At 47.7% G+C, this 25,683-nt stretch overlaps 2 protein-coding genes and 1 long non-coding RNA gene across 6 annotated transcripts; 1 reads left to right on the forward strand and 2 right to left on the reverse strand.

Moving 5' to 3' along the window:
• Positions 1–409: 409 nt before the first annotated feature.
• On the forward strand, positions 410–3,270 carry LOC124649674. 3 transcript variants are annotated; one of them, XR_006986755.1, is made up of 3 exons: positions 410–2,562; positions 2,682–3,033; positions 3,118–3,270. It is a non-coding gene; the product is annotated as an uncharacterized LOC124649674 (long non-coding RNA). The 3 variants fall into 3 exon arrangements; XR_006986756.1 differs by having other exon boundaries at positions 410–1,755; positions 2,220–2,562; positions 2,682–3,270; XR_006986754.1 differs by having other exon boundaries at positions 410–808; positions 1,643–2,562; positions 2,682–3,270.
• A 10,173-nt stretch (positions 3,271–13,443) lies between these two features.
• Positions 13,444–14,636, reverse strand: LOC124649675 (protein SODIUM POTASSIUM ROOT DEFECTIVE 1-like). Of its 2 annotated transcripts, none has more exons than XM_047189268.1 (2): positions 13,782–14,636; positions 13,444–13,683 (listed from the first exon to the last, which is right to left on the reverse strand). In XM_047189268.1, exons 1-2 carry the CDS (start codon positions 14,469–14,471, stop codon positions 13,444–13,446), a joined length of 930 nt encoding a protein of 309 aa, XP_047045224.1. In that variant the 5' UTR covers positions 14,472–14,636. The 2 variants fall into 2 exon arrangements, with proteins under 2 accessions (XP_047045224.1, XP_047045223.1); XM_047189267.1 differs by having other exon boundaries at positions 13,444–13,686; positions 13,782–14,625.
• Positions 14,637–24,165: 9,529 nt separating this feature from the next.
• Positions 24,166–24,886, reverse strand: LOC124649677 (thaumatin-like pathogenesis-related protein 3). The gene has a single exon (XM_047189269.1). It carries the CDS (start codon positions 24,851–24,853, stop codon positions 24,335–24,337), a length of 519 nt encoding a protein of 172 aa, XP_047045225.1. The 5' UTR covers positions 24,854–24,886; the 3' UTR covers positions 24,166–24,334.
• Positions 24,887–25,683: the final 797 nt, after the last annotated feature.

Below are 25,683 nucleotides of genomic sequence, written 5' to 3' on the forward strand. Positions count from 1 at the left end.
GAGAAAACTAATCCACCGGATTTCACTCCTCGCTAGCCGTCACTTCTCCTCTCCTCCCGTCTCCCCGCGCGTCCTCCCATCCATGGCTGAGCATAGGTGTCCCGGCAAGCCACCCCGGAGACCTTCATTCCTTCCCCACTGTATCCTCCCTATCTAGAAGCCCGGCGGCCAAACACGGGGATTGATTGTGTGAGGTCTCGCGAGGCCGCCCTATCTCGCCCGGCCCCTCCCCGATCTGACCCACACGGAGATGCTGCGCGCGTGGGAGAAGGCCGGCGCCGCTTGGAGGCTTGTTGGGCGATGAAGGAGGGCTGGCCGGAGAGCTCTGCCTCCCCTGCCGGATTTGGGCAGGGAGCCCCCTGGCTCGCTTCGTGCCCTCCCGTGGTTGGGTCGCAGGGACGGTCGAGGCCGCGCGGGGAGGAAAGACCCGGCGCCCCCGGGTCCAAGGTGGGAGGGGAGCACGGTGGCGGCATCGCCGGAGCGGAGCGTGCTGGCTTGCCTGGAATGGCTCCGCGGCAGAGGCGCTGATCGGGAGAGCTCGCGGAGGAGTTCCCTTCGTATTTCCTCTCTTTCCACCTGCGCGGCTCAGCCCCCTCGACCTACTCGACCAGCTGCCTGCTATGGTCGCCATGGCCGCCGCCCATCTTCTAGGAGGAGAAAGCTGGGCAACTGATGCGTCGACTGCGCGCATGACATCAATATAAACACGGGAAGTGAGGCAAGGGAATACAACCACGGCCGTGTGGTCTTCCAGGCCTAAATCGTTGTGTCAGTAGTCAGTTCGCGTCTTCTCTCCTCTCACAAAGTTGTAAGTTGTTTTCTGCTTTGCTCATATCTATTCGGATATTGTTAGATTGACCACGTTTTGGTTGGTTCAGTAAATTAGATGAACATGTTGTTTCAGTTTGTGATTACATTATAGTGTATACATTTAGTGATTATGGCTAATTAGATACTCCAGCCTATACAGTACGTTCTTCACATTGTTGATATGGAATGCATACTGGACATGTTACATTTCATATAAGAAGACTCTGTTAAATGTTTGTGATTCCCGATTTTTCTTTCCATGGGGTACAGAAGAAGGTTGCTAGATGGTAGTGAAGGATTTAAAAAATGCTCATGCGACATCACAGATTGGTTTTTTCTTTGTCATTTGCTATACTAAAATGGTTATGTTTAGGCCTATAGCTGATAATTAGCCCACCTTGCCACCAACTGACAGAAGATTGTTAGAGGGATAAAGAGAACACTACTGTTTGAGAAAATAATATTTAGTGGTGACCAACTTTGGTTTCCAACAGGCAGCAGAGTCCTACGTGTACTTTGTTTTCAGTTTCCAAGAAACTGATTGTAATCTATAATTGCTTGGCTTGATTCTGCCAGAAAAATTGTAATACTATTCGTAACAGCCCACTGTTTAGGTCAGACCATGAGGCCATGATATTAGTGACAGTATAGTTTTAGGTAGAATACATCACCTACCTGAGATCAAGGTTAGCGAACGGAGAATCTAATAGAGAAACCATAAGCAGTAAATATGCAGAATTATTGTATCGGTATGCACATCACCCATTCGAGAACTAATATGTATTTTGTTCACGCAACAAGAGCATACATATAAGTAATATTGGCCTTTCAGGAATATTCCACCATTACTGTCTCCGCTCACACAGAAGAACGGATGATTAAATCCTTGGTATCAAGGCCAACAAACTCCAAGAAGAACATTGGGTGTTGCAGATAAAAGGTTTGGTATGTACTCATGTGTAACTATTTTGTTGTGTTCTAATTTTTGATCAATTCCTACGGGCAGTAAGCTTAACCTTTGCATATAGTGGGGTTTTTTCTTGGGTTGAGGAAAATGAAGTGCACCATTGACGTAGAATTTCGCACTATTTTTATTGCTATCCACACGGTCTGGTTGTTTCTACCACTTGGATGTTGTGTTTGGATCCTTGGTTTTATTTTCTAATGCACATTATGAGAAAATTATTAAGATAGCTCCTGACAGCTCATGAAAATTATTGCCTTGCAATGACCAAGATTGGTATGCCTTTCATGAAGTATCGACCTTTGTTGATTGGAGACAAGTGGTTTCCTCATTAATGTGATAACCAGTTTTCTCTCCCATTTGTTGTACTAATTATGTGCCGTTGGATATTTAGGATAAATATGGAAGGAGGTGGTCATGCCTGATGTGTTACTATCCTATCTAGGTTAGGTGTTTAGGCTCATTTCATACTGTGTTGGTGTGTACGCTGGTGGGATCTGTGTACCCAATTGAGTTATTATCGAGAAGGCCTGGCGTTTTGAAAGCATGTCTGAGCTCTTTGCTATCAACATGCGAGTTACCATGGTATGTTTATGTTTTTAGCCTATCTGTTTTATCTCATGATTTGTTTATGCTGGCAGTGAGTTGTGCAGGGTATGTAGCTTCGATGCAAGATTACGATTGGCGTGTTGCAGCCCAATCAGGGATGTTGGGTTCTGACTTTCTGCCCTGTGATGAGTGTAGCTGCAAAGCATTACAAGAAGGATCTGGGTGCATGTGTTCCAAAGGTAAATTTGGTGGCAAGAATGCCAGTCCGAGGCGTGTCCGATTCTTTATCCATTTATTTTCTTCGTTTCTTTTGCCAGGTCTTCTGTATCTTATGTCTCTCTTTGCTGTTGTATCATAGGTTTCAAATTCTTATCGTAGTGTGTACAAGGATCTGCTGTTGAGATGGTTTTCTTTGGTGGTGTGGGTTGTGGTTTGGTTGGCAGGTCAAACTCGCCAATGTTTCGTTCCTGGGTATTTTGCCATGTTGTCTGCTATGCCTGACATTCATTTTCCCGAGTTAGGTCTTTTCAATGTCGGTGTGTCGAGACATTCATTCCAGAGGGAGGACATTTGTTTCCAGGTCCTTAACTTCTATCCTGAAGGCAGTTCAGTTTTTGTTGGGCTTGATGGAGTGTTGGTAGTTATGGGCAGGGCATCTGCCTCATTAGTTTAGTCATTTGATGGCTCTATTGATCAAGCGAGTGGGAGTGGTGAGGTCTCTCTTCTATGTGTTAATTAGCAGGGTTTTCTTTTTACGAAAATGCTGACACCACAACTTTTTCATTGAGAATTAGAGAGATAACCATGCCCTGGTGAGACTCCAGTGAAAGAAAAGAACGGAAAAAACTGTCATTAAGCGACAGGGGCTCGAATTCAACAAAGCCTCAAACTGGTTCTAGGGGTCAGTGGATCAGCTGATAGGCTTTAAACTTGCCCGTCGCGAGTTGTTGGCCTCCTCAAGGAGTCGCGAGTTGTTGGCCTCCTCAAGGAGCAGGTCAACCATATGATGTGTGGTGTAGGTTTTGTCTTCAAGGACTAACTATTTGGCTCCTTCCAAACTTACCACCAGGCAAGTTGCACCACGGAGCTCCAAGCATGGCGCTGCTCTCTTGGAAGGCTGCAGATTTCGAGGAGAAGATCCCAAGTTTTGATTTTGTTTCACGCAGTTGTGTAATGTATTGTTATTGTTTTGAAGGATGTGGTAATAATGAAAATAAGGTGGTTACGTTCTTCCGCTTCCCAATGGTGCGGCCCGCAGAGGCTGTTCAAACTGCTGGACATGGTCGATGAGGTGGTTGAGGAGGGGAAGTGCCTCGACACGCGCTCTCCTCAACCGAGAGCGCTCAACGCAGGTCAGTTCTACAAGATAGGCCTTTACCGAGAAGACGCACTACATCGCCGGCACCGGTGTCATGCACGTAGATTGCTTGGATACGTTCATTGCGGGTGCCATCCATGGTAGTAGAGTAATAAGTATTACGCATTACGGCTTGCATGAAAACATCCGCAAATCTACCAGTTGAACAAGGGTACCAGAACGCTATGTAGGCGGCGAGGCGAAGCTCGCATGCTTATCTAGTGATATAGTAGAAGCGGGACCTCGACGTGAGAATTCCAGAAATTCGTTCCTGACAGCCAACCACTGGGCTATGCCCACGTTCTCTAGTCACCACTTACTCTGAAGCACGGTATAACTAGCAGCTTCCTGACAAGAGGAAAGGTGCAAGGCCTCATACATGCATGGACCATATATTTGCAGAGCTACTCCAAGTCAAGTCCACTCCAAATAATGCACTATTATTTGGAAAAAACAGTGGTTAATAACTGGCTAGGCAGCGTAAGCAGCCATGTCTTTTGCTATGTTTCTAGCAGCTAAGTAGGAAACCCTGTGAAGCTACCACGCAAGTACGTATACCGTCGATCGAACCATGCAGAGGTTTCTGAAGTTGTACACATCAATACCAATCGCTTTAACAGCGAGACGGTAGAGCAGATTAAAGGCGCCTATTTGTGTTTTTCTTCTTCGATAAAGAGTATATATTAATGTCGCGAAGATACCAATTACACCCAGCCTCTGCAATAACGCATTGCCCTAGCGGCACTACAGATGCACACAGCCAAGAAAGAAAGAATAATTACAAAAAAAAAAGCCCCGCTACAGTGATTCATTGAAAAAGCCCATTTGTGTATATACTACTATAGTATAAGTTTGATCATGCCTTTGCACGGCCCGGGCTTGATATTTCCCGACCCGATCTTATCGTATCAATCATGACACGTCCACCTAAACTAAAGTTAATCAGAATCCGGGTCCAAGGTTCACGTCGCAATAGCCGCCACCTTCAGAGAGAAAAAGCCCTAGCCGCCTTCACTTCAGCCTCCTCCATAGATCGGTTCCTCCTCCTCCGGCCGGATTCGCCGTCGTCGGGAGGAGTGGGGAACCCGATCTATGCGTGGAGTGTTCAATAAAAGTAGTCTTTTTAGTAGTCTATGTTAGGGTTTTGGTCGCCATTTTCTTGTTGGTTTTCCCGCAATGGAGATGGCATTGTCTGCAATAAGTGATCTTCGGCCTTTCGTTCGACGACGAGCTCTCCTTCCCGACGTCAATGGTGGGGTTGAAAGATTACAATTATCTAGGTATGGGTGTTCAGATCTTGCTTCGCCGGATCGATCTTGCATCTTTTCTCATGGTTGCCGCGAGGAGGATTATCCTCGCAGTTTTTGTCCCGGTTGCTACGTCCTCGACAATGGTGATTCGTACTCTCGGCTCTCCATCAACGTCGACAAGGCAGATCGGTTTTTATTCCCTGACATACTGGTGTTGGTACTCTTGCCGATGTTGATTGACTATTTTAATGGTTGCGCGTGTGCACGCAGCCTTGGCATTGCGGTTCAAATTAAAATTATGGGAGAACCTTCGTTTGTATTTACAGGTCTATGGTTTGTTATCTATCTTTGGTTGTCTCCAGGAAAGTACAAGATTATGTCTTGGAAGAAGAAAGAGTTTGAAGACCTTGAAGATTTGCTAGTATATTTTAGACTTTATTTTGTAATCGTTGGAGACAGCTCGTGCATCTCTACCATGTACTATTTATTATTATTATGAATATACGTGGTATTGATTGTCCACAAAAAAAGTTAATCTGAATGAATTCCTACCGATCTCTCTGTGAAAGGGAAAGAATTAGTTTCTTCCTAGACCAGGACCATAACGATGGTCACGTCCAAGCTTGCGGCCACCATTGGGCGCCCAAGTCCGGGTTGTTTACGTCTGTATTGGCATATAAATTTCCACTATCACACTGATGTTGCCTACTTATTTTCACACACAATAATGCTGTTGAATGTGAAGTTTCCCTCTCTTCCTCGGGCATAAAGGAAGCATGCTTATATCACCTGGCCCGTTTCCAGTAAGGTAGAGCCTCGCACGTCCTGTGGCATGAATGTATCGTTCATGCCAACAAGTGTGGTGCCCTGTTAAGAGAAAGGGTAGAACTAATTGCATTGTATACATTTTTTTTTCGAAATGGATTGCATTGTATACATGTGTGCAGCAATATAATCATGACTACATACATGACTATGGGATGATCTAGGCATTTTGGCATGTGTATATATATAGTTCATCGCAAGGAGTGTCATCATTCCGCAGTTATCGAATAGTAGTGAGTTAGCAAGAAATATAGAGCTACAGATGGACGCATGTAGTCCGGGACTATAGTTATTCCACTAGTTAACACTACAATGTAATGAGATGTTGGAGTGAAACAAATAATCCCAAATCACAGTGTTTGTCTTATTGTCTATACAGGCAGCAAGTAAAAGGCATTACGTGGTCGTTGGATGTGGCTGCATGGACGTAGTCGACCCTCCGGGCATCACCCCTGTTTCTCTAAAGCTAATATAATACTCGCTGGTCTTTCGCGGGTACTCGGAAAAAAATACAAGCAGCAAGTAAGCGGCATTACGACTATTCAGAGTCATTCTCATCATCGAATTGATTCGCGGTTGTTGGAAAAACGAGGGCATCCTCATCCCAAAGCCACCCACTTTATTTTTAGGAGGAGGTCACTATGAGGATCCTGTAGGTATGGATCCAATGACTTGTTTGTGATTGTCTACCTTGCTAGATTTATAAATATTTATTCCTATATTTTACCAATGGCAGAATAACTGAAATCATAGAGAATTATCGTTCAAATGGCACATAAAACATAACTGAAATCAGGTGCACTCTTTCTCAAGACACTTGATACCTGCAAAGGCAGTAACACTTGAGCAACTTTTGTAGAAGTTTTAGAATAGATTGGATTTTGGAGAAGAACGACACAACGCCCACGGCGTGTATCTCTTTCATATATATATATGGACAGGATCTCACGAGATCAATTACAACTGATACAAACATATTTGGTTAGAGTCTATCTATTCCTAAATACTAGGAACTGCCTAATATTATACATATACGTATTCTATCACCCTCCCTCAATCTCAACTATGGAAGACATGTTGAGATTGCGTTTACACTCCTCAAACAACGGAAGTGATAGTGGCTTTGTGAAGATATCAGCTAGTTGGTCCTTGGAAGGCACAAAACAAACTTGAAGCAACTTCTGAGCAACCCGTTCACGAACAAAGTGAAAATCGACCTCAATATGCTTTGTCCGTGCATGGAAGACAGGATTGGAAGAGAGATATGTTGCCCCAATGTTATCACACCATATGACTGATGGAGATTTCTGTTGAATACCAAGTTCCTTCAACAGCGCTTCGACCCAAATAAGCTCAGCAGTAGCATTAGCAACAGCCTTGTACTCAGACTCTGTACTCGAACGGGATACAGTAGCCTGTTTCCGAGCACTCCAGGCGATCAAATTACCTCCATAAAATAGAGCATACCCCCCTGTAGATCGCCTGTCCTCTACATCACCCGCCCAATCAGCATCAGAATAAACTGAGAGTGTGGGAGAGGAGGAAGGACGAAGAAACAGCCCATGAGAACGTGTGTGCTGAACATACCGAAGAATGCGCTTAACAGCAGCCCAATGATCTTCAGTAGGAGAATGAAGAAACTGACACACACGGTTAACTGCGAAGCAAATATCTGGACGAGTGAGGGTAAGGTACTGTAACCCACCAACAATACTGCGATATGTAGTAGCCTCGGCATCACCAAGAAGTGCACTGTCGGAACTGAACAACCTGGTGGTAGATGACATAGGAGTATGGGCAGGACTGCACTTCAACATGCCAGCACGACGCAGAAGGTCGACAGCATACTTATGCTGAGTAATGGATAGTCCATGCGACTGACGAGCAACTTCCAGACCAAGGAAGTAATGGAGAGCACCCAAATCTTTTACTGCAAACTCCCGCCGAAGACCACTAACAAGGAGATCAATAGCCCGTGAGGAGGAACTGAGGACAATAATATCATCAACATAGACCAGCAGATAAATGAGAACATCAGGCCGCTGAAGAATAAACAAGGATGAATCAGCGGTAGAGGCAACAAAACCATGTTGATGAAGTACCGAAGCAAGACGAGCATGCCAGGCTCGAGGTGCCTGCTTGAGGCCATAGAGTGCCTTAACCAGATGACATAGATGATGTGGACGATCAGGATCCTCAAAGCCAGGAGGTTGCCTCATAAACACCTCCTCTTCCAGAACCCCATTTAAAAAAGCATTCTGGATATCAAGCTGACGGAGGGACCAACCATGAGTTATAGCCAAGGAAAGCAAAAGACGAATGGTGGTAGGCTTAACAACTGGACTAAATGTATCCTCATAATCCAAGCCATAGCGTTGTTTAAATCCCTTGGCAACAAGACGAGCTTTGAATCGTTCAATCTTACCATTTGCATGACGCTTGACTTTAAAAACCCATTTGGAATCTATAACATTCACACCTGATCGAGGGGCAACAAGATGCCAAGTGCCATTATTGATCAATGCATCATACTCTTGCTCCATGGCGGCACGCCAATGAGGGATCCCAAGAGCAGCACGGAAATGTCGAGGTTCAGCAGTTGGATCAGTGACTGATTGAGCAACACAAGCAGCAAGCCAGGCGACAGTACCATCAGTACGATGTTTAGCTTGTCGAACACCGCGAAGTCCACGTGTAACAGGTCGCAAAGAGTTGTGAGGAAGGGGCACCAAAGGCTCCAGAATCGGAACGGTAGCATTTGGAGCAACCAGCTGATCAGTAGGAGGTGAAGAACACGCGGACAGAGGTGAGTCAGCGTCAGAGGAACCAAGCGAGTCGAGGCCCGTGCACATGGGAGTCGAGGCCGCACCTGGAGATCCATCCACGCCCGCGTGCGCGAAGCGAGATGAGGCTCCATTTGAAGCAGTGCCAGGTGCATGCATCGGCACGTCCGTATGCTCAGCTGTACGCGCGGCCGTACGCGCGTCCACTGTACCTAGTCCAGGATCAGAAGGAGTCACATGCAGATGCATGGACGGAACTGGTGAGCGATCATCCTGATCATTGCATCCCGACGAAGTAGAGAATGGCGATGAACAATCTGGCTCCACCAAATTTTCCAAGCGTGCTCCACGACCGGTACCTGCACCATGATTAGGAAGCAACGACGAGGCATGCGTACAGTCTTCAAATTGGTCAATAGCAACATGTGACTTAGTGGAGACAGATGGCGATTCTGAGGATGGAAGATTAGAGAATGGGAAGACATTTTCATCGAAGACAACATCACGACTAATATAGACACGATTAGAGAGAACATGAAGGCATTTATAACCTTTATGAATAGGACTATAACCAAGGAACACACATTTTTGAGAACGGAATTGAAGTTTGTGTTTATTGTAGGGCCGAAGGTTTGGCCAACAGGCGCAACCAAAAACCTTAAAAAAGGTATAGTCAGGAGTCTCACCAAGAAGACGCTCAAGTGGAGTCTCCATGTTAATGACACGTGTAGGCATACGATTGATAAGAAAACATGCAGTGGTAAAAGCATCACTCCAGAAACGAAAAGGAATAGATGCATGAGCGAGAAGTGTGATGCCTGTTTCGACTATGTGACGATGTTTGCGTTCAGCACTACCATTTTGTTGATGAGTATGTGGGCATGAGACGCGGTGCGAGATGCCTAACTTCTGAAAGAATGAGTTTAACTTAATATACTCACCACCCCAGTCAGACTGAACATGCACAATTTTATGATTAAGAAGACGCTCAACATGTGCTTGAAACTGGACAAAGACATCAAAGACATCACTTTTGCGTTTAATCAAATATAACCACGTGAAACGACTATAAGCATCAACAAAGCTCACATAATAATCATGACCACTAACAGAGGTTTGTGCAGGGCCCCACACGTCTGAATAAATAAGCTCAAGAGGAGCAGTTGTTACATGACTCGAAAGAGAAAACGGTAACTGATGACTCTTGCCTTGTTGACAGGCATCACAAACTCTATCAATTTTATTGGACTCTGAAGGTAGTTGACTGCGATGAAGAATATGCTGAACAATTTGAGATGATGGGTGTCCTAGCCGAGCATGCCACTGTGCAGAAGAGGCTTTAAGAGCGCTGAAAACTTGTTTGGCGAATGGAGCATCGAGGGCATCAAGTGCATAAAGACCACCACGACGTCGACCCCTAAGAAGAATGGCCCTTGTGTGAAGGTCCTTAACAAAAAAACTGTTAGGATGAAACTCAACGAAAACACTATTGTCATACGTGAATCTAGGGACAGATAAAAGATTTTTCTTGACAGATGGAACATGAAGGACATTACGAAGATGCAAAGATCTTGGAGTAGATTTAGATGTTGGAGTAGATAAAATTGCTTGACCAACGTGAAGTATACGCATACCTGATCCGTCAGCGGTGTGAACATGATCCTTGCCGTTGTATGGCTCCGTCATGTGCAGCTTACTCAATTCCCCAGTAAGATGATCAGTAGCGCCGGTGTCCATATACCAGGAGGAGTCAACAGGATAAGAAGGAGTCTGACCCTGGGGCTCTTGGAAGACGTGATTTGCCATTGCCAACTGACGCTCAAGAAACCGGCCATCATTACCAGCACCAAGAAAATTTTTATTGAATCTTTTGAAGCAACGTGAGGCTACATGACCTGCCTGCTCACATAACTGGCAGATATGCCTTGCACCAGAACTAGAACCTGGACGTGTGAAGTCTGATCGTCCATAGTCGGATGCGCCAGCACTCCCGTCTGAAGAAACAGACCTCGGTTGATAGCTAGGCCGCGGAGCAGCAAAGGACGAGCCGCTGGGCCGATGCGGACCAGGCGGAACATATGGGCGAGGGGCCTTGTTCCCTAACTTGATCGCGTTCACGGAGTGAATCGCTCCCGTCGAACGGCGACTAGCCAGACGTTGTTCGGTCGACAGAATACGCGAGTACAGATCATGAGCAGGCATCGGGAAATCTCGTCCGAGCACATTCTCCACCAAGGAATCATAGTCTTCATCCAGACCGGCGAGAACGAAGGATTGGAACTCCTCTGGCCGAAGAGGTTGTCCGATAGAAGTGAGCGTATCCGAGAGATGCTTCAGTTTATTGTAGAAAACAGGGACAGATTGATCTAGTTTCTTCATATCCCTCATCTGATCCCGGAGTTGCATCGCTCGAGCCGTAGATTGGGAGGCGAAGCTTCCTTCAATGGTTTTCCATGCCTCCTGGGCCGAAGTGGCGAACATGATCATACCACCGACCTCCAATGTCGATGAGGAGAGAAAAGCAGACAATATTGCCTGATCTTGTTGGATCCAAGCGGCATACGCTGGATTGGGCTCAGTAGATGTGCCACCGCCTTCCTTGGTGACGGTCACCGTCAACGACGGACATGGGAACGTCCCGTCGACATAGCCATGGAGCAGATTGCTCCGAAGGAGAGAGATCACCTGGGCACGCCAGAACAGGTGATTCGCGGGCGAGAGCTTCGCCGTGATGAGGTGCCCGAAGTTGACAGGGCCTGAAGACTGAACGCCGGCGGAGGACGACGGCATCGTGGACTGAAGCGACAAGGCGAGCGAAGGGCTCGAACCAGCGGAAGACATTGCTCAAGAAACGAGCTCTGATACCATGTAGAAGTTTTAGAATAGATTGGATTTTGGAGAAGAACGACACAACGCCCACGGCGTGTATCTCTTTCATATATATATATGGACAGGATCTCACGAGATTAATTACAACTGATACAAACATATTTGGTTAGAGTCTATCTATTCCTAAATACTAGGAACTGCCTAATATTATACATATACGTATTCTATCAACTTTAATAGTATAGCCACTACAGGAAACATGATCTACGCCGACGGCAATTGCTATTGGCATAGGCTGTAGTACCGTCGGCTTACCCCCTCGTCAGCACACCCCGGTTGCCGTCGGACGTCGGCATAGAATTACCGTCGGCATAGCTCATCGACACCGACGGCTTCTACTGGCTATAAGTCATTGACATGTATGTCATCTACAGCGAGCTGATCTATATCCAAAATGTATAGTAGTTAGGATCACGTGATAGATGCTCTTACTCACTCTGAGGTCTACTAATTAACTAGACTCGTCTCTCCAACCATGGACCATTATGTTTGCATAGCTAGTCAAATAATGCACTGATTTTTTGGACTAAACGACGGTTAATAACAAACTAGGTCGGCGGTTAGCTAGAAGCTTGCTCCATAGCGCTGTCTTTTGCTATGTTTCTAGCCAAGTAGCAACCCCCGCGAAGGTACCACGCAAGTACGTGCTGCCGATCGTTCGATTTAGCTTTCTCAGTGGTCAGTGTTGTTAAGTACATACAATGCTAATTTTTTAGATTAATCTTGTCTTCCACAGCTTGGTCTTGATTTTTCCCGACCGATCTTGTTGTATCAATGATGACACGTCCACCTTAACTAAAATTAATCTGAATAAATTATTGCTGATCTCTCTCTGAGGCCATGTTCCTTTAATCCCTCAAGAGCATGGATTGGCCTGGATTACAGCCCGCTCCTGGTTTCCCAACCCGGAGATGATTTTTTTCCAGCACAGCAAGATCGTGGTCTTCGCCTGTTCCTGGACGGAATTTTCTGCCCTTCATATCTGTTTATCTCCATTGATTTTGTCTAGAAAGAAATCATCCCCACATGATGTCTGGACGAATTTCCCTGACACGAGCGAGCAAGCCAGGGGCGACTTGTGGCCTAGCAAGGATTAACCGAACCGTTTTAAAATACACATGAAGTTATGGGAACGAATGAATAGAGGTTAGTGTGGATTAGGTGAAGGAACGGGATCAACCAAATCCAAGCCTGGATCAGTTCCACGTCTGGATTTTTTTTCCCCAACAAAACGAACAGGCCCTGAAAGGGAAAGAATTGGTTTTTTTTTTTTTGCTAGACCAGACCAGAGTAATGTTCACGTCCAAGCTTGCGGTTGCGGCTACCATTGGGCGCCCAAGTCCTGGTTTGTTTGCGTGTCTGTTTTGGCGTATAATTTCCTCTTTCACACTCCTGTTGGACTGCTGATGTACACGGCTAATGATTTAAATCAATTTGGAGGAATCGATGCCATCTCTTTTGCATCTTTACTGCTGATGCTGCTGCTAGTGATGATAGAAATAATAGAATAATAATCCAAAATGTGATCGATCTCGTCCGTCGGAACAGAATCAAAATGTGCACTAAACAATGACAAACAGGCACTCCCAGGATAAGTTCGATTCTCCCCTTTTTCCACTCACCTTTTCTCCCCTTTCTTTCTTGCTTTTAGAATATGTAAGAAGTTTTGTACAATTCTGTGTGAGTGCACGAGTAGTTTATCTTCTGTTTGAAATTCAGAAAACAAAAGAATAAGGCGATGAGACAAAGTAGTACTCCAGGATTTGATTTCAGTCAGAACACAGGCTTGGGAAATGGGTGCACAACTCAACACAAAGCTGCAGTTACGTTTCTTTCAATGAAAAAAGAAAGAAAGATACTCCAGAGAGCTGCTGCAGATTACAGTACGTACGTGGTTGTCAGGCAAGCAGCAATCTTCGAGGCACTGGCACTAACTAAAATCGCCTGAACTAGCAACACTAGATTATATCTCTGATTCAGATCGATCGACTAGCTGCTCTGAGTTGTGACGATTCTTCAGAAGGATGCGGAAGCGCGCGGTGGACATGTTGTTCGCGGCGGCGAGGGCCAGAACTGCGCGGGCTTGACCTTGGACACGCTGTTGAGGACGCCGAGCGGCGTGACGGCGCCGACCACCGTGACCTTCTTGCTGGCGATGTCGATGTCGAAGGAGGTGACCCCTTCCATCTTGGCGATGTGCTTCTTCACCTTGCCCGCGCAGCCCTTGCAGTGCAGCGACACCCGCAGAACCACCACCACCTGCAACAGATGAGTTGCTTCAGTCATCATGGAGAGATTTCATCAGTTCATATACACTACTATACTATGGTAGTATAACAATTAACAACATGTACCTGTCCTGCCTGTGTTCTTCTCGTGGAGGAGGACCTCTTCATCACCTCTTCCTGGTCTTGGCCATCTTTGTCCACCGGCGCAGTTGTGATCTCTGACGACGACGAAGCAGAGGAAGACCCTGAGGAACTAGTCTCTGCTACTTGCACCACCGTTGATTTCTCTTTCTCCTCGGGGAAGTGCACGGGCCAGGCCGGTAAGGGCGCGTCCTTACCGTCGATAAAGGACGGTGGCGGCGGAGGCGGAGGGAGAGCGAGCATGTCGACGCCGAGGTCGTCGGACTGCATCCTAGAGGAGTTGAGGAGGAACCTGGAGGACGTCGCGGGGCTGACCAGCCTCTTCTCCGAAGACCTTGGGCCATTAGCACTAGCAGCAGCTTGGCCAGTACTGCTCTTCTTCTTCTTCTTGCTGCCGTGCCCTTGTTGCAGGTTGGAGTTCGGGGAAGAGGCTGAGGAGTCTCTGGTGTTGTCGCTGCCGAAGCTCGGCCTTGGCGGCTTGGTGGAGGCGGAGGTCGAGGTGCGGTGCGGGTCGCGGAGGCGCGGAGAGTGGCGGTCGATGAACCGGCTGCTGCCGCTGCCGCTGCCAGGGCCGGTGCTGGCGATGACGGAGGTGGCGTCGGCGGAGGAGCAGGAGATGTTAATGGTCGGCAGGCCCAGCCTCTTGTGCACGCCCTTGAGAAGCATAGACGCCATGGATGGATGTCGATCACTTTGGGAGCTATGGGTTTGGTTGGTGGCGAGATGTTGTACGTACTGAGAGATCGGTGCTCGCGATGATGATTCTCCTCTACTTCTCCTTGTCTGTGTGTGCCCACCGCCGAAGGAGCGCGCTTTTAAACTTGCAACTTTGGAAGCAAAGGAGGGGCCAAAACTGATGAGACTAGCTACTCCAAGTCGAAATTTTTCTAGCTCTTGGAGTCAGTTCAGTCAGTGTGCTACTGGCTACTTGACCTACCAGACGAGACCAGCAGACGACTGCACATCAGGCAACAAAATCAAATTGTACCGCAAGCACATTTGTTAACGCACATCGAACCTGCCTACCCTGATTACAGGGGACTGAGTGCAGGCACACCATGTATGTCGGAATCAGCCCGTTATTGGACGATCTACATCGCACAGATTCCTGAGCTGTATGTGACTACAAGAAATTTTGTTTTGTTCCGTTCCGCGGGCAAGTTCTCCAGTCTCTCTCTGTACTACCTAATGTGCTTATATACAGTATAAATTTACATCAATTGGCCAGTTTAACGATGATGCTGAGATGGCATCCACGAGGTCTGTACGTCTACCTGAGATTCGATGCTGCCACATCATGGGCGGAAGCCGATCTGTAACGTGCGCGCTCATGTATAGATAGATTCAGTTAAACACCACAGTGTTGCTGCATATGGCTGTCTGTCCTGTGCTCATCTTCTCCATCTGAATTCTAAAACTAGCCGCTGCGCCGAACATACGTACATACTCCTTCCTTCTATAGACACTAAATACATCTAAATTTAAAAAAATCTCAGACAAGTTTCATGAGACGGAGGGAGAACAATACATGGCATCGGATTCCGGTTCGGACACATGTATTCTAGCTGGTTCTCTTGCTTGGACAGTGAAACCATCCACCCATCTACCCTTTTTTTCTTTCTGGCCAACATCATTCCATTCATAATAGATAAATTATTTTTTCCTATTTTTCTTTCTTTTTGAGAATTAGTTCACATTTACACCATCAAAGACGAGAGAATTAGGAGATCTCTGTTTTACGCATGTTGAATTCCCTATAACTTCTCGTCTCTCTCTATGTCTCTCTCTATATATACCCGCCTTTAGTTTTCTATGTCTGCTCCGATATGAATTCAGTCAGCCGCACCCAACCCCTCTCCCGCACCCCTCCCAACCCTAACCGCCGCCGCCGCCGGTAGCGCCGCCGGGGCAAAGACCGCGGGGCGTGGCGGCGGCGGGGGGCCTTCCTCGTTGAAGCGTTGTGGATGGCGGACGGGACCCCTCCTCCTCGACGCTGCGACCGGTTGGCCCGGATGGTGATGGGCGGCGGCGCGTTCTGCGCTGCGGCCCCCTCCTCCCGTCGGCTCTCCCCCCAGCACGCCGGCAGGGGATGGTGGTGGGCGGCGGCCAGGCCCATGGTCTGCGCCATTTTCCCCCCAGCCTCTCGCCTGTGCGTGGAGATGGTCTCAGGCTTATCCCGCTACACGAGGTCGCCCGGGGCAGCAGCCTTGGGTTCGACGGTGGAGGTGGCTCTCTTCTTCGCCGGAGAGGGTCGGCCTGCGGATGGTGGTGCTGCATCTTTCGATCTGTCATCTCGTTCCGGCGGCGAGGTGGAGAGGCGTGGAAGCCGGCGACGGCTGATGTCGCCGGTGGTGGGCTGGTGTTCGGCTGCGGCGGTGCCCAGGGCGTGTGCGGTGTCTTCGGACAACGCGATCTGCGCTTGGTGTCTCCGGCGGCAACCTTGGCCGGCCTGGGATGGTCGCCGGCGTGGGGGCACGACCTGAATAAAGGCGGCGGTCCTAGGATTCCTTTTTGTGTCAAGATGCTGATCTGAGCTGTGTCCCCATTGATCTGGCTAGAGTGACGGGCCCCAGGAGGCGCCGCCGGCGATCTTCCATGGGCGATTCACGCCTGGAAACTGCAGGATCGGGTGAAACTCGGTCGTGCGCACCCATGTTTTACTCTGGCCGTTTGGTTTCAGAGGGAGCGATTCGAAGTTCTGCTGGCTGTTAATATCATGGGGCATGGTCTTGTTCCATGGTGCTGGCAAAGAATGTCATGAAGGCCGAGATCTGAGGACTAGCAATGAAGGATCCGTTCTTTGGGGCGAGGAGGAGTTGGCTTGGTGTTTCATGACTTGGAGCAGTGGCATGCAAGTGGGGGCGAGACCAAAGTCTTATCTTTCAGGGTGAAAATCCAAGGTCTGACCTTAGTTGGTTGTGCCTGGCAATGGCCTTGTTGAAGGCATTGTTTTGAGAGTGAGGACCTTCTTCAGGGTGAAAACCCAGATCTTTGATCGGGCGACGACAACGCTTGTGCACTGTTCTCTCTTAGAGGCGCCGCTTTTGAAGAAGTTGGACTTATGATGTTGTCGTGGTGATGTTAGTGTTGTTGTTTCAATGTTTAAACTACCGTAGCGGGACTTTTCTTTTTTCCTGTAATTTTTTTTTTGGCTGTGTGCATCCGTAAGGCCTCTAGGGCAATGCGTTGTTGCAGAGGCTGGGTGTAATTGGTATCTTCGATATTAATATATGCTCGTTGTCGAAAAATATATACCCGCCTTTGTTCTACGATTATTTGTTGTTAGGGGAAGGCTGGTTTGGTGTCCCGTTCTTGTCATACTCATTTGCTACTTCTACTACTCATGACTTCCTCCATCGAACTTTGCATCAACATTTAGGGGTGCTTATTATTTTTCAAAAGGGAAAAGATACTTGCGGAAAGACGCAATGAACATGAAACGTTTAGCAAACTAACTAGCCAGCAACACCAGTGTCAGGTGCACACCTGAAATTAGGCAACGGCGGGAGACGGCTGAAAAGGTGCATAGTTACGGCCGGCCGGTAGAACATGATATGCACAACTTGTCAAGCAATCAAAGTATGCTGATCACTCACACAATGCATAGTGGTCACAAACTGATCCCTTAATTCGTGCACCCCAGCTTCCTGTGCTACTCCAGCACTGCTAGATGATACAATTGCTTACACCATTTCCGATGCCAATTTCGACAACTTTTGGTGTGTAATCATCGCGTTCTCTTCCGGAGAAGCTGCGCTGAAACGATGCCAGGCAGATCATGTCTCCTTTTTTTTTCTGAACTAAATAGCTAGCATGCAGCTAGTACTAGCCTTTTCATTCCTGCATCTTCCCCCCCAAAAAAAACTTTATCCACCACTGTCTGCTTCTCAGTTATAAGCCTTATTAGTAGTCAACTAAGGAACGGGCCTAGAGATGTCGTTCAGGTGTTAGACCATGATCATCTTCTAACCTTTCTTGCTTAATAAAGTTCTTATTTTTCCTGCAAAAAAAAAAAGCAGGCCAGCGTTAGCAAAGCATCACGAAAAACTAAGAACCCCGTACTGTTATGTGGTTAGGTTCTGGGCCTGAAGATGTACTTCAGGTGCTAGACCATGATCATCTTGTAACCCTTCCTGCTTAATAAAGTTATTTTTCCCCGCAAAAAAAAAGAAGTTAGAAACAGGCCGACGTGAGCAAAGCGTCACGAAAAACTAGCCAAGAAACACGTCTGTAAAATGTTTCAACATCTTTCTGAAAGCTACTCCCATCTTTCTCCATTCGCTTTTCTTTCCTCTCGCGTGTCTATGTGTGTGTTGCTTTGATTTGATTCGTGTGGATATGGACCGATGGATTGGGAATATTTTTGTGTTGGTCGACACAAGAGAGATGTTGGGTGGAGGGAGCCACGAGCCGACGCACGAGTCAAATAGAATCTGATGCGCTTCTGTATGTGGTGGTATTTCTTAGTATGCATATTGATTTTCTGAAATTTTCGTTGTGGCTCGTGGAGATATTCCCATTTGTTCTTCTGTGTAGGCAGGTTGTCTTACGCCTCGAGCCGAAGATGTAAACCTTGCTCGATACAGGAGCAGTCCAAATATTTTGCCATGTCCTCCTTTTCCGAGTTGGTGCATTGCTCGAGGCATTTGGGGTTTCGCTGTTTAGCAGGCTCGCTACCACACCTTCAGTGTTGTGTGATGGGATTTTGATCTTCAGAATCTATTCTGCATCCTGGGGCAGAAAAATGCTTTGGACTAGTTGGTCATTCCAACCATTCTGTCCACTTCTGAAAAGACTCTTTACCCATTTCAATCTGGACCATTTCTTTCTCCCGATGATCTTCAGAGTGCTGTCTATTAATCCAATTATCCCTTCAAATACGTATCCATCCCCTGTTTCAACTAGCCAAATGATCCCCACTTTTGGAAGTTGCCATTAGGGTAGCATTTGGCTTTTAACAGCCGGGCAAAGAGAGTTTGACTTGATCAATAACCTCGAGGCTTGTCGGCCCAACAGGGCCTGATTAAACAGCGTGGAGCCATGGAGTCCCTAAAACCCATACCACCCAGCAAGTCCCATGACTCCCAGTGCACTTTCCTTTTATTTTCGTCTTCTCCTCACCACAATCTTCTTATCATCTTCATAGTCTTCATAAAAACTAACAAAAAAAAACTGACAGGCATCTTGAAACTGCAATAACATAGGTTAGAGTGCTTGGGCAATTGATTTTACCAAAGTTTTCTTGGCCGCCATGGACATAACCTTTTCTAACCAGATGGTGAGCCTCTTTCCAAACCTCTCTTTGATCGGTTGGATTCTAGTAGCCTTCATTCTTCCTTCTGGGGTTGGGAGGCCCATACATTCCTCCTTGAAGGTGCTGTCGTGCAATTATAAACTTGATCATGTTCGTTTGGGTTTCTTCCAGGCAGGCATCGCTCAACAAGACAGAACACTTGGTTGGGTTTATGAGCTGCACCAATCCAATTTCCAATACCTAATGTAGATTTGATTACTCCAGCCTGGGTGGTATTTCCTTGAAGGAACAACGGGTTGTGAAGAGAAGGTGGTATTTCCTTCCAAACGAGTTAGGATCGCCGACAAGCTTAACTGTAAATGAGGTGCCTTTCCATTCGTTTACTTGGGTCTGCCTATATCAGATAGAAAATTGTCGCTTGAACAATGGCTATATTTGGTGAGGAAGCTGGCTAACAAGATTGAACCATGGTTGGGGAGACTACTGTCCTCGAGAGGGGACATCTCATTCTCTCCAATGCATGCCTGGACAATCTCCCTATGTTTGTGATGGGGCTCTTCCTTCTCCGTGACAAAATTCATGCGAGGTTTGATTCCCATAGATCGAGATTCTATTGGAAAGGCTCGGGGCCAAAAGGAAAATATTATTTGGTGAACTAACCAACAGTATGTAGACCTAAAGAAGTTGCAGGCCTGGGGCTTTTGAACACAAAAAAAATGAATTTGGCGTTGCTTCTTAAATGGATTTGGAGATTATATCAAGAAGAAGATAGTATTTTGGCTCGTATCCGTTTTCGGGATCAGGTCAAGGTTGTTGACGTGTATAAATAGATTGTCTAGCCCTTTCCATCAGTTTGGACTTTTGGTTCAAGTGGCTAGTGCATGAACCTTAACATGGTATCGGAGCCCCAGGTCTCGAGTTCAAATCCTGGCTTTCACAATTTATTCTAAAAATCCCTGCAGCCTCCTGTCGTGCTACATAAAACTAAACACCTTTTTAAGGTGGAGGCTAAGCATGAGGTCTGGGACGGAGTACGCGCTAACTTTTGGATGGATTGGTGGATCGGCAGTGGGCCCCTCATCAGTGGCGGAGCCAGGACATTAACCTTGTGTAGTCAAATACAAGTATTCATACGATGTTTACGTAATTTTTTTACATGATTTCAGTCTATGTACCTGAAAAATTGTGTAGTCATATGACTACATAGCTATAGTGTGGCTCCGCCACTCCCTCATGGACACCTTTCCTTTGCTGTTTGTTGTGTGTGACAATCAATTCATCTCGGTAGCGAATGCTCTTCGCAATGATAATCTGGAGCTCCGCTTTCGTCGCTCTCTCGACCAGGAGGGCATGCGACAGTGGTGAGAGTTGGAGGCCTTTATGACCACGGTGACGCTTGGTACGGGGCGAGACAAGGTGTCATGGCACCTAAAACAGTCTGGTTGTTTTTCTGTAAAATCCATGGATGCCAAGCTCTCCCAGGCCACGACGGTGGCTCATTTTAAAGATATGTGGGAAACAAAAGTACCACTAAAAGTCAAAATCTTCTCCTCGCAACTTGCCCTAGATAAGCTTTCATCGAGCCAACAGATCGCTATCCGACATGGCCCCTCTAATGGTCCCTGCGCTCTTTGCGGTTCCATTGAGGACGCCAACCACATCTTCTTCTCATGACCTGCCAACTTTGCGCAGTTTCATGCCATCTTGTCAAGTTTCATGGGGTATATGCGTCAAATTCTTTGGGTGCTTTTTTCTTGCCCAATCCTAGGTGCTCTCACTATTGAGAAGAAAACCTTATCTAACCCAGCTGACATTATTTACAAATCCATTATTTTTTTGCAGCTGTGGAGTTTAAAGTTCAAAGCAAGAAAAAAGGAGGGACTAAGTTGGATGGCACCCGAGCTATGAGAGCTGTACTTGTCTCTGAAGCCAACAACTTGAAGAACTAGGATGCCTCTGCCTAATTTGTGATCATCTATCGACGTGTTTGTGGGGGGGGGGGCGACCCCGTGCTATGCTAGACGTTTGGTGTTTTTACTTTATTTTCTGGCGAAGCTGTAGGCCCAACATCTATGTAATCGAAACTCTAAAAACCTTCTGATTTTATTAATTTAAAGTCGGGCAGCGTCTGCCTGTTATCCAAAAAAAGGTGTGAGATATCTGGTACACGCCGACCTTTCGCAGTTCTTGGAGATGCACTACTCTTTCCATGACCTTTGAGAGACCTTCTGCGAGGAAAAGGAAGAGGCAACAGATCTTCAGCTCTCGGAGTTCTTGGAGATGCACAGCTCTTTCTAGAACCTTTGAAGGCCTTCCGCGACAAAAAGAAACAGGAGCGTGGACAGTGGGTCCCCTGCCTAATTCCTCACGTGGGGATAAACCCAGGCGTCTGCAGTTCAATCTGACTGCACATCAAAAGGTTGATCTTTTTTTTTAACATAAAGAGGGCGAAAAAAGGACCCCGAGCTGTAATTATATTTGAAGCAGAATTACAACACAGATCAGACCTACACTCGTACTCAGAGAAACTGAGTTGAAACAACTAGTGCCTGGAAGCACACATGGCAGATATGCTGCTTAGAGCATCTCCAGTCGGGTTCCCAAAGCGTCCCTAAACGCTCAAATGACGCCGGATCGAGCGTTTGGGGGACGTATTTTGTTCGTGTCACGTTTGGGGTTAACCTCAGTCGCGTCCCCCAAACGCCGTCCCCAAATATTAATTTTTTTTTTTGCTTTTTGCATTTTTATTTTAATAAAAAGAAGAAACATTCCACAAACTAATATATAATTGAGAACGTGGTTTACACAAAGATATAGTTTGGAACATAGTTTCCACAAACTAATACATAGTTTGAACCATGGTTGACACAAATATAAAATATTGCAAAAAAAAACCTAACTAGGCCGTGCATCGAAGGTTTCGTGTGTTCGCTGCCAAGAAAGAACACTCGATGGCACACCCAGTCACCCAAACTGGAAAATCCAGCTGGTGACGGTGCCTATGTTGGTTCTTCCGAGGAAGAACAACCAGAAACCTCCGTGCACGTATTCGCTGTGAAGAAACAACACTCTTCATCAGTCGTCGTCCTCCTCGGCGCTATCGCCGTGGTAGTTCCGGCGGCAGCGCGTCTCGTCGAAGACCTTGACGCTTGCGTCCCTGTCGCCAAAGTAGGAGAACAGGAGGACGAAGCCGGCTTTGAGGCGGTGGTAGCGCGCGAACTTCTCCCAGCCGATGTGGAGGTACATCTTGCCGCGCGTGTCGTAGATCACGTCGACGATCCACTGGTAGCAGCCGCAGCCATCCTCCCGCAGATGCAGCGTCTGCGGGCGCTCGTCGCCGGCGACGTAGTCGGCGAAGGAGTCCGGCAGCCTCTGGATGTCGTGCGGGTTGCCCTTGAGGACGACGATGAACTCGAAGAGCACGGGGCCCTCCACGTCCTGCATGTCCGACGATGAGGGCGACGACGACGTCGCAGGCGACGGCGAGTGTGCAGCTCTGCCGCGGCCACGACCACGACCACGGCCGCGAGCTCGGCCTCCGCTTCTATTAGTCATGGCGTCGACTCTTGAGATGGTGGCGGCTAGGGTTGGGGAGAGAGGTGCTAGGATTTGTGTGTGAGAGGGACGATGAGAGGCGGCCCTTTTTATAGACCGGAGGGAGGCGGGGAGCGGTGGCGCTCATTAACACCGGCACGCAGAGCTAGACACGACGAGACGCTTCGTTGCGCCTCTGCGGGAACTGCACCATCGCTGCGCCTCTGTGGGAACTGCACCGTCGCTCCGTGCCAATAACTTCCGTCGCGAGGTATGCCACGGTTAGGTTAAAATTTAATGTGCCGCTGACGGGTCGGTCCTGCCACTCCCCGCCTCGCTTTTTGGTGTGTCCGGCGTTCCCGATGCGTCCCCTGTGGGGCCGGGACGGGCTCGAGGAGCCGGACACCGTATCAGGCGGCGCCGGACAAAAAGGTGCTTTGGGAACGCGGCTGGAAACGTCTTTTTATTCGGCGCGCTCCAAATCGCTTTGGGGGACGCGACTGAAGATGCTTTAAAAGATCTTTACTGTTAGTTTTGAATCGGTCGTATTACGTCGGTATGTTTTCAGTTTCGCGCCCTTTATGTTTTCAGTTTCGCCCCTTGGTTATTCAGAACTTAAGCCGTGGTCCTGCGCTCATATCCTCTTCCTCCTTTTTCTTCTCCCAACCTAGCATGCCGCCTCCGACCACACCCGCCGACGCGGGATTGGGCGCCAATCCAGCACGCCGCCGCCGGCGGACTGCGCGCCCGGCCTCCATCTTCTCGTGCAAGCCTCCACCGGTAGACTCCGCACCCGGCCTCCATCTGCTCGTGCCCTCTCGCCGTCAGCAGCGCCTCCTCACGCTGTGTAGGTGCCGAGCTGAGCGCGGGACTGCCGGAGACAAGCAGGCCACAAGCGCACGACCACCGTAGGTCCGTAGCCCTGCCGAGACTGGCGCGCCAACCCGTCATCTTGGTCGGACGAGTGCCGTCGCCGGAGGAGCGCCATCTGCTCTGACCTCTGAGTAGGCCGGGGGCGAGCTTGGCTGGGAGGATGGTGAGCCAAAGGAGCTGTCAAGGGAGAGAGACACATAACATACGACGAAGTGGATAGTCATGCGTGGCTGTGGTGCGTACACCCTTAATCGCTGGCTCGCTGCTGTGTGCCTTGGGCCACTTGAGCCTTGACGATTTAGCTTGACCGTCTATTTTTAAAGCATTTTTCTTTTACAATCTTAATTTTAGAAATATATGTTAGAATTATCTGTTAGGAAGAATACAAGTATTATTCTGAAACATCAAAAGAATAAGGGAGATTTATAAATAGACAGAATAAAAAAAAGTATCGGTCAAAAAAAAAATACTGCCATTTCTTGAGGAAACTGACCGATGCGGTGGCCCCTCCTGATCTGAAAATTTTAGTTAGTGCACCTCGTCCAGACCTTTGACGTCTGGGTATTTCCAGTAGCGATCGAAGGAACTTAGTTGTAGATTGTCTAGAACACGAAAATTATGACGTAATCATGATTAAACTCAACGAAATAGTTTGACATTAAAATTTATAAGAAACACGTGTTTTCGTTTATCATTTGAAATTCATAATGACAAAATCTTATTGTGTTTCTAAATGATGGGTTGAATATGTGGTCTACCCTTAGCAGCGCACAGGTAGTATGCTAGTGATGATAGTATGTGATGTACTGACGTAAGCAGTACACTATTTATCCGGTCGTATATTTACACCGTATTATTCGCCGTATGATGTGGGGCTTCATGGGCAGAAGGTGATCTGGTAGTTGCTGTTGCCGTTGCAGCCGTGCGTGTCGGGGTCGTTGGAGTGGTGATAGGCATCGGGGCAGTTGGAATCCCTGCACCTAAGCGCGTCGCCGGTGCTGCACGAGAAGTCCATGGGGAGGTTGTACCCGTCGATCACCGAGATGTCGTAGTAGTCGTTGGCACCGCTACCGCCGATGGTGTACTCGGCCAGCGTTGCCGGGGGCTGGCCGGAGAGGCTGCAGGACAGCGCCCCACCGCAGTCGCCGGTATCGCACCGACCCCTCCCGCCGTTGAAGGAGCACCCAGTGCGGCCCCATATCCTGCCGCCGCGGGTGCCCGCGGGCACGTTGATGCTCGACGTCCGGCGCGAGTCGAGCTGGAAGCCCCCGCCCACCGGGATGCCCGCCGGCCACACCGTGAAGCCGCAGTTGTTGGTGATGGTGAACCTGGCCGCGCTCGCACCGGCGGCGAAAACGGCGAGCAGGACAAAGAGCACCGCGGAGCAGGTCGCCATTGTTGGAATCTACGTAGCTAGTTTGTGTGTGCTGTGCTGTGCTTAAGCTTGCTGTACTATAGGAGCATGCGTCTATTTATGGCTGGTAGGCGAGAAGAAAAGTATGCCCAGTAAAGCGAAAGCTTGGAAAATCATCTAGATATTTTTTTTTGTGCGGCGTAAAATCATCTAGATATTGGCACGCTGCCAATATTGGCCGAGAAATTCTACAATAACAATTACTTGCAGTGAAGCAAGAACCACGACATTGCCTTGCACTTCGCGCGTGCATCCAACGTTCTGCATAACATGGTATATATCTGTCTGTTTTTTTTTTCAAACGATCCACCCACAGGGGTTCGATTTTTATTATCATGGGATAACGAAAAAACATCAGTATTTTTTGGTGCATCACAGGAAGGGGGATGGCCCTAATGCTAGCGTTATAGAGTTATTACAGACCAGCCGATAAACGGTAGAAATCTTGACCACACAAGTATGCAAGAAAGGACCCTCAGGTCACCTAGACAAGAGCATCAAACGATCACCAACTATCTTTAACAGCTACCAAAAGCCAAGATCAGCCATCAAAACACCAAGAGCAGGTAGGAGAAGAGCTTCAGTTCTCTGTATCGTCAGTCTCCATATCCTCCCCTTCAATATCAGCCGTCGCCGCATCAGTAATTGTCAATGTTCTTCTACCAGCCCTTCCTCCAGTGGTTGAAGAATTAGCAGCAACCGCCGCCGCCAGCCGGAGCAAGTTATCATCACTTGCTTTGAGATTTCCTTCATCAGTTGAATCATGAAGACCTACCCAGTAATTCATAAAGACAGCAGACAAACTGATTAGT

Source organism: Lolium rigidum, chromosome 4 (assembly GCF_022539505.1).
Source record: "Lolium rigidum isolate FL_2022 chromosome 4, APGP_CSIRO_Lrig_0.1, whole genome shotgun sequence".
Taxonomy (NCBI): domain Eukaryota; kingdom Viridiplantae; phylum Streptophyta; class Magnoliopsida; order Poales; family Poaceae; genus Lolium; species Lolium rigidum.

Bases quoted from the DNA above. Each gene is read 5' to 3' on its own strand.
- LOC124649675 (XM_047189267.1), bottom strand. From the start codon at position 14,471: ATGGCGTCTATGCTTCTCAAGGGCGTGCACAAGAGGCTGGGCCTGCCG. The intron at 13,687-13,781 runs GTACATGTTGTT...CATCTGTTGCAG, and splicing joins GAAGAACACAGGCAGGACAG to GTGGTGGTGGTTCTGCGGGT.
- LOC124649677 (XM_047189269.1), bottom strand. From the start codon at position 24,853: ATGGCGACCTGCTCCGCGGTGCTCTTTGTCCTGCTCGCCGTTTTCGCC.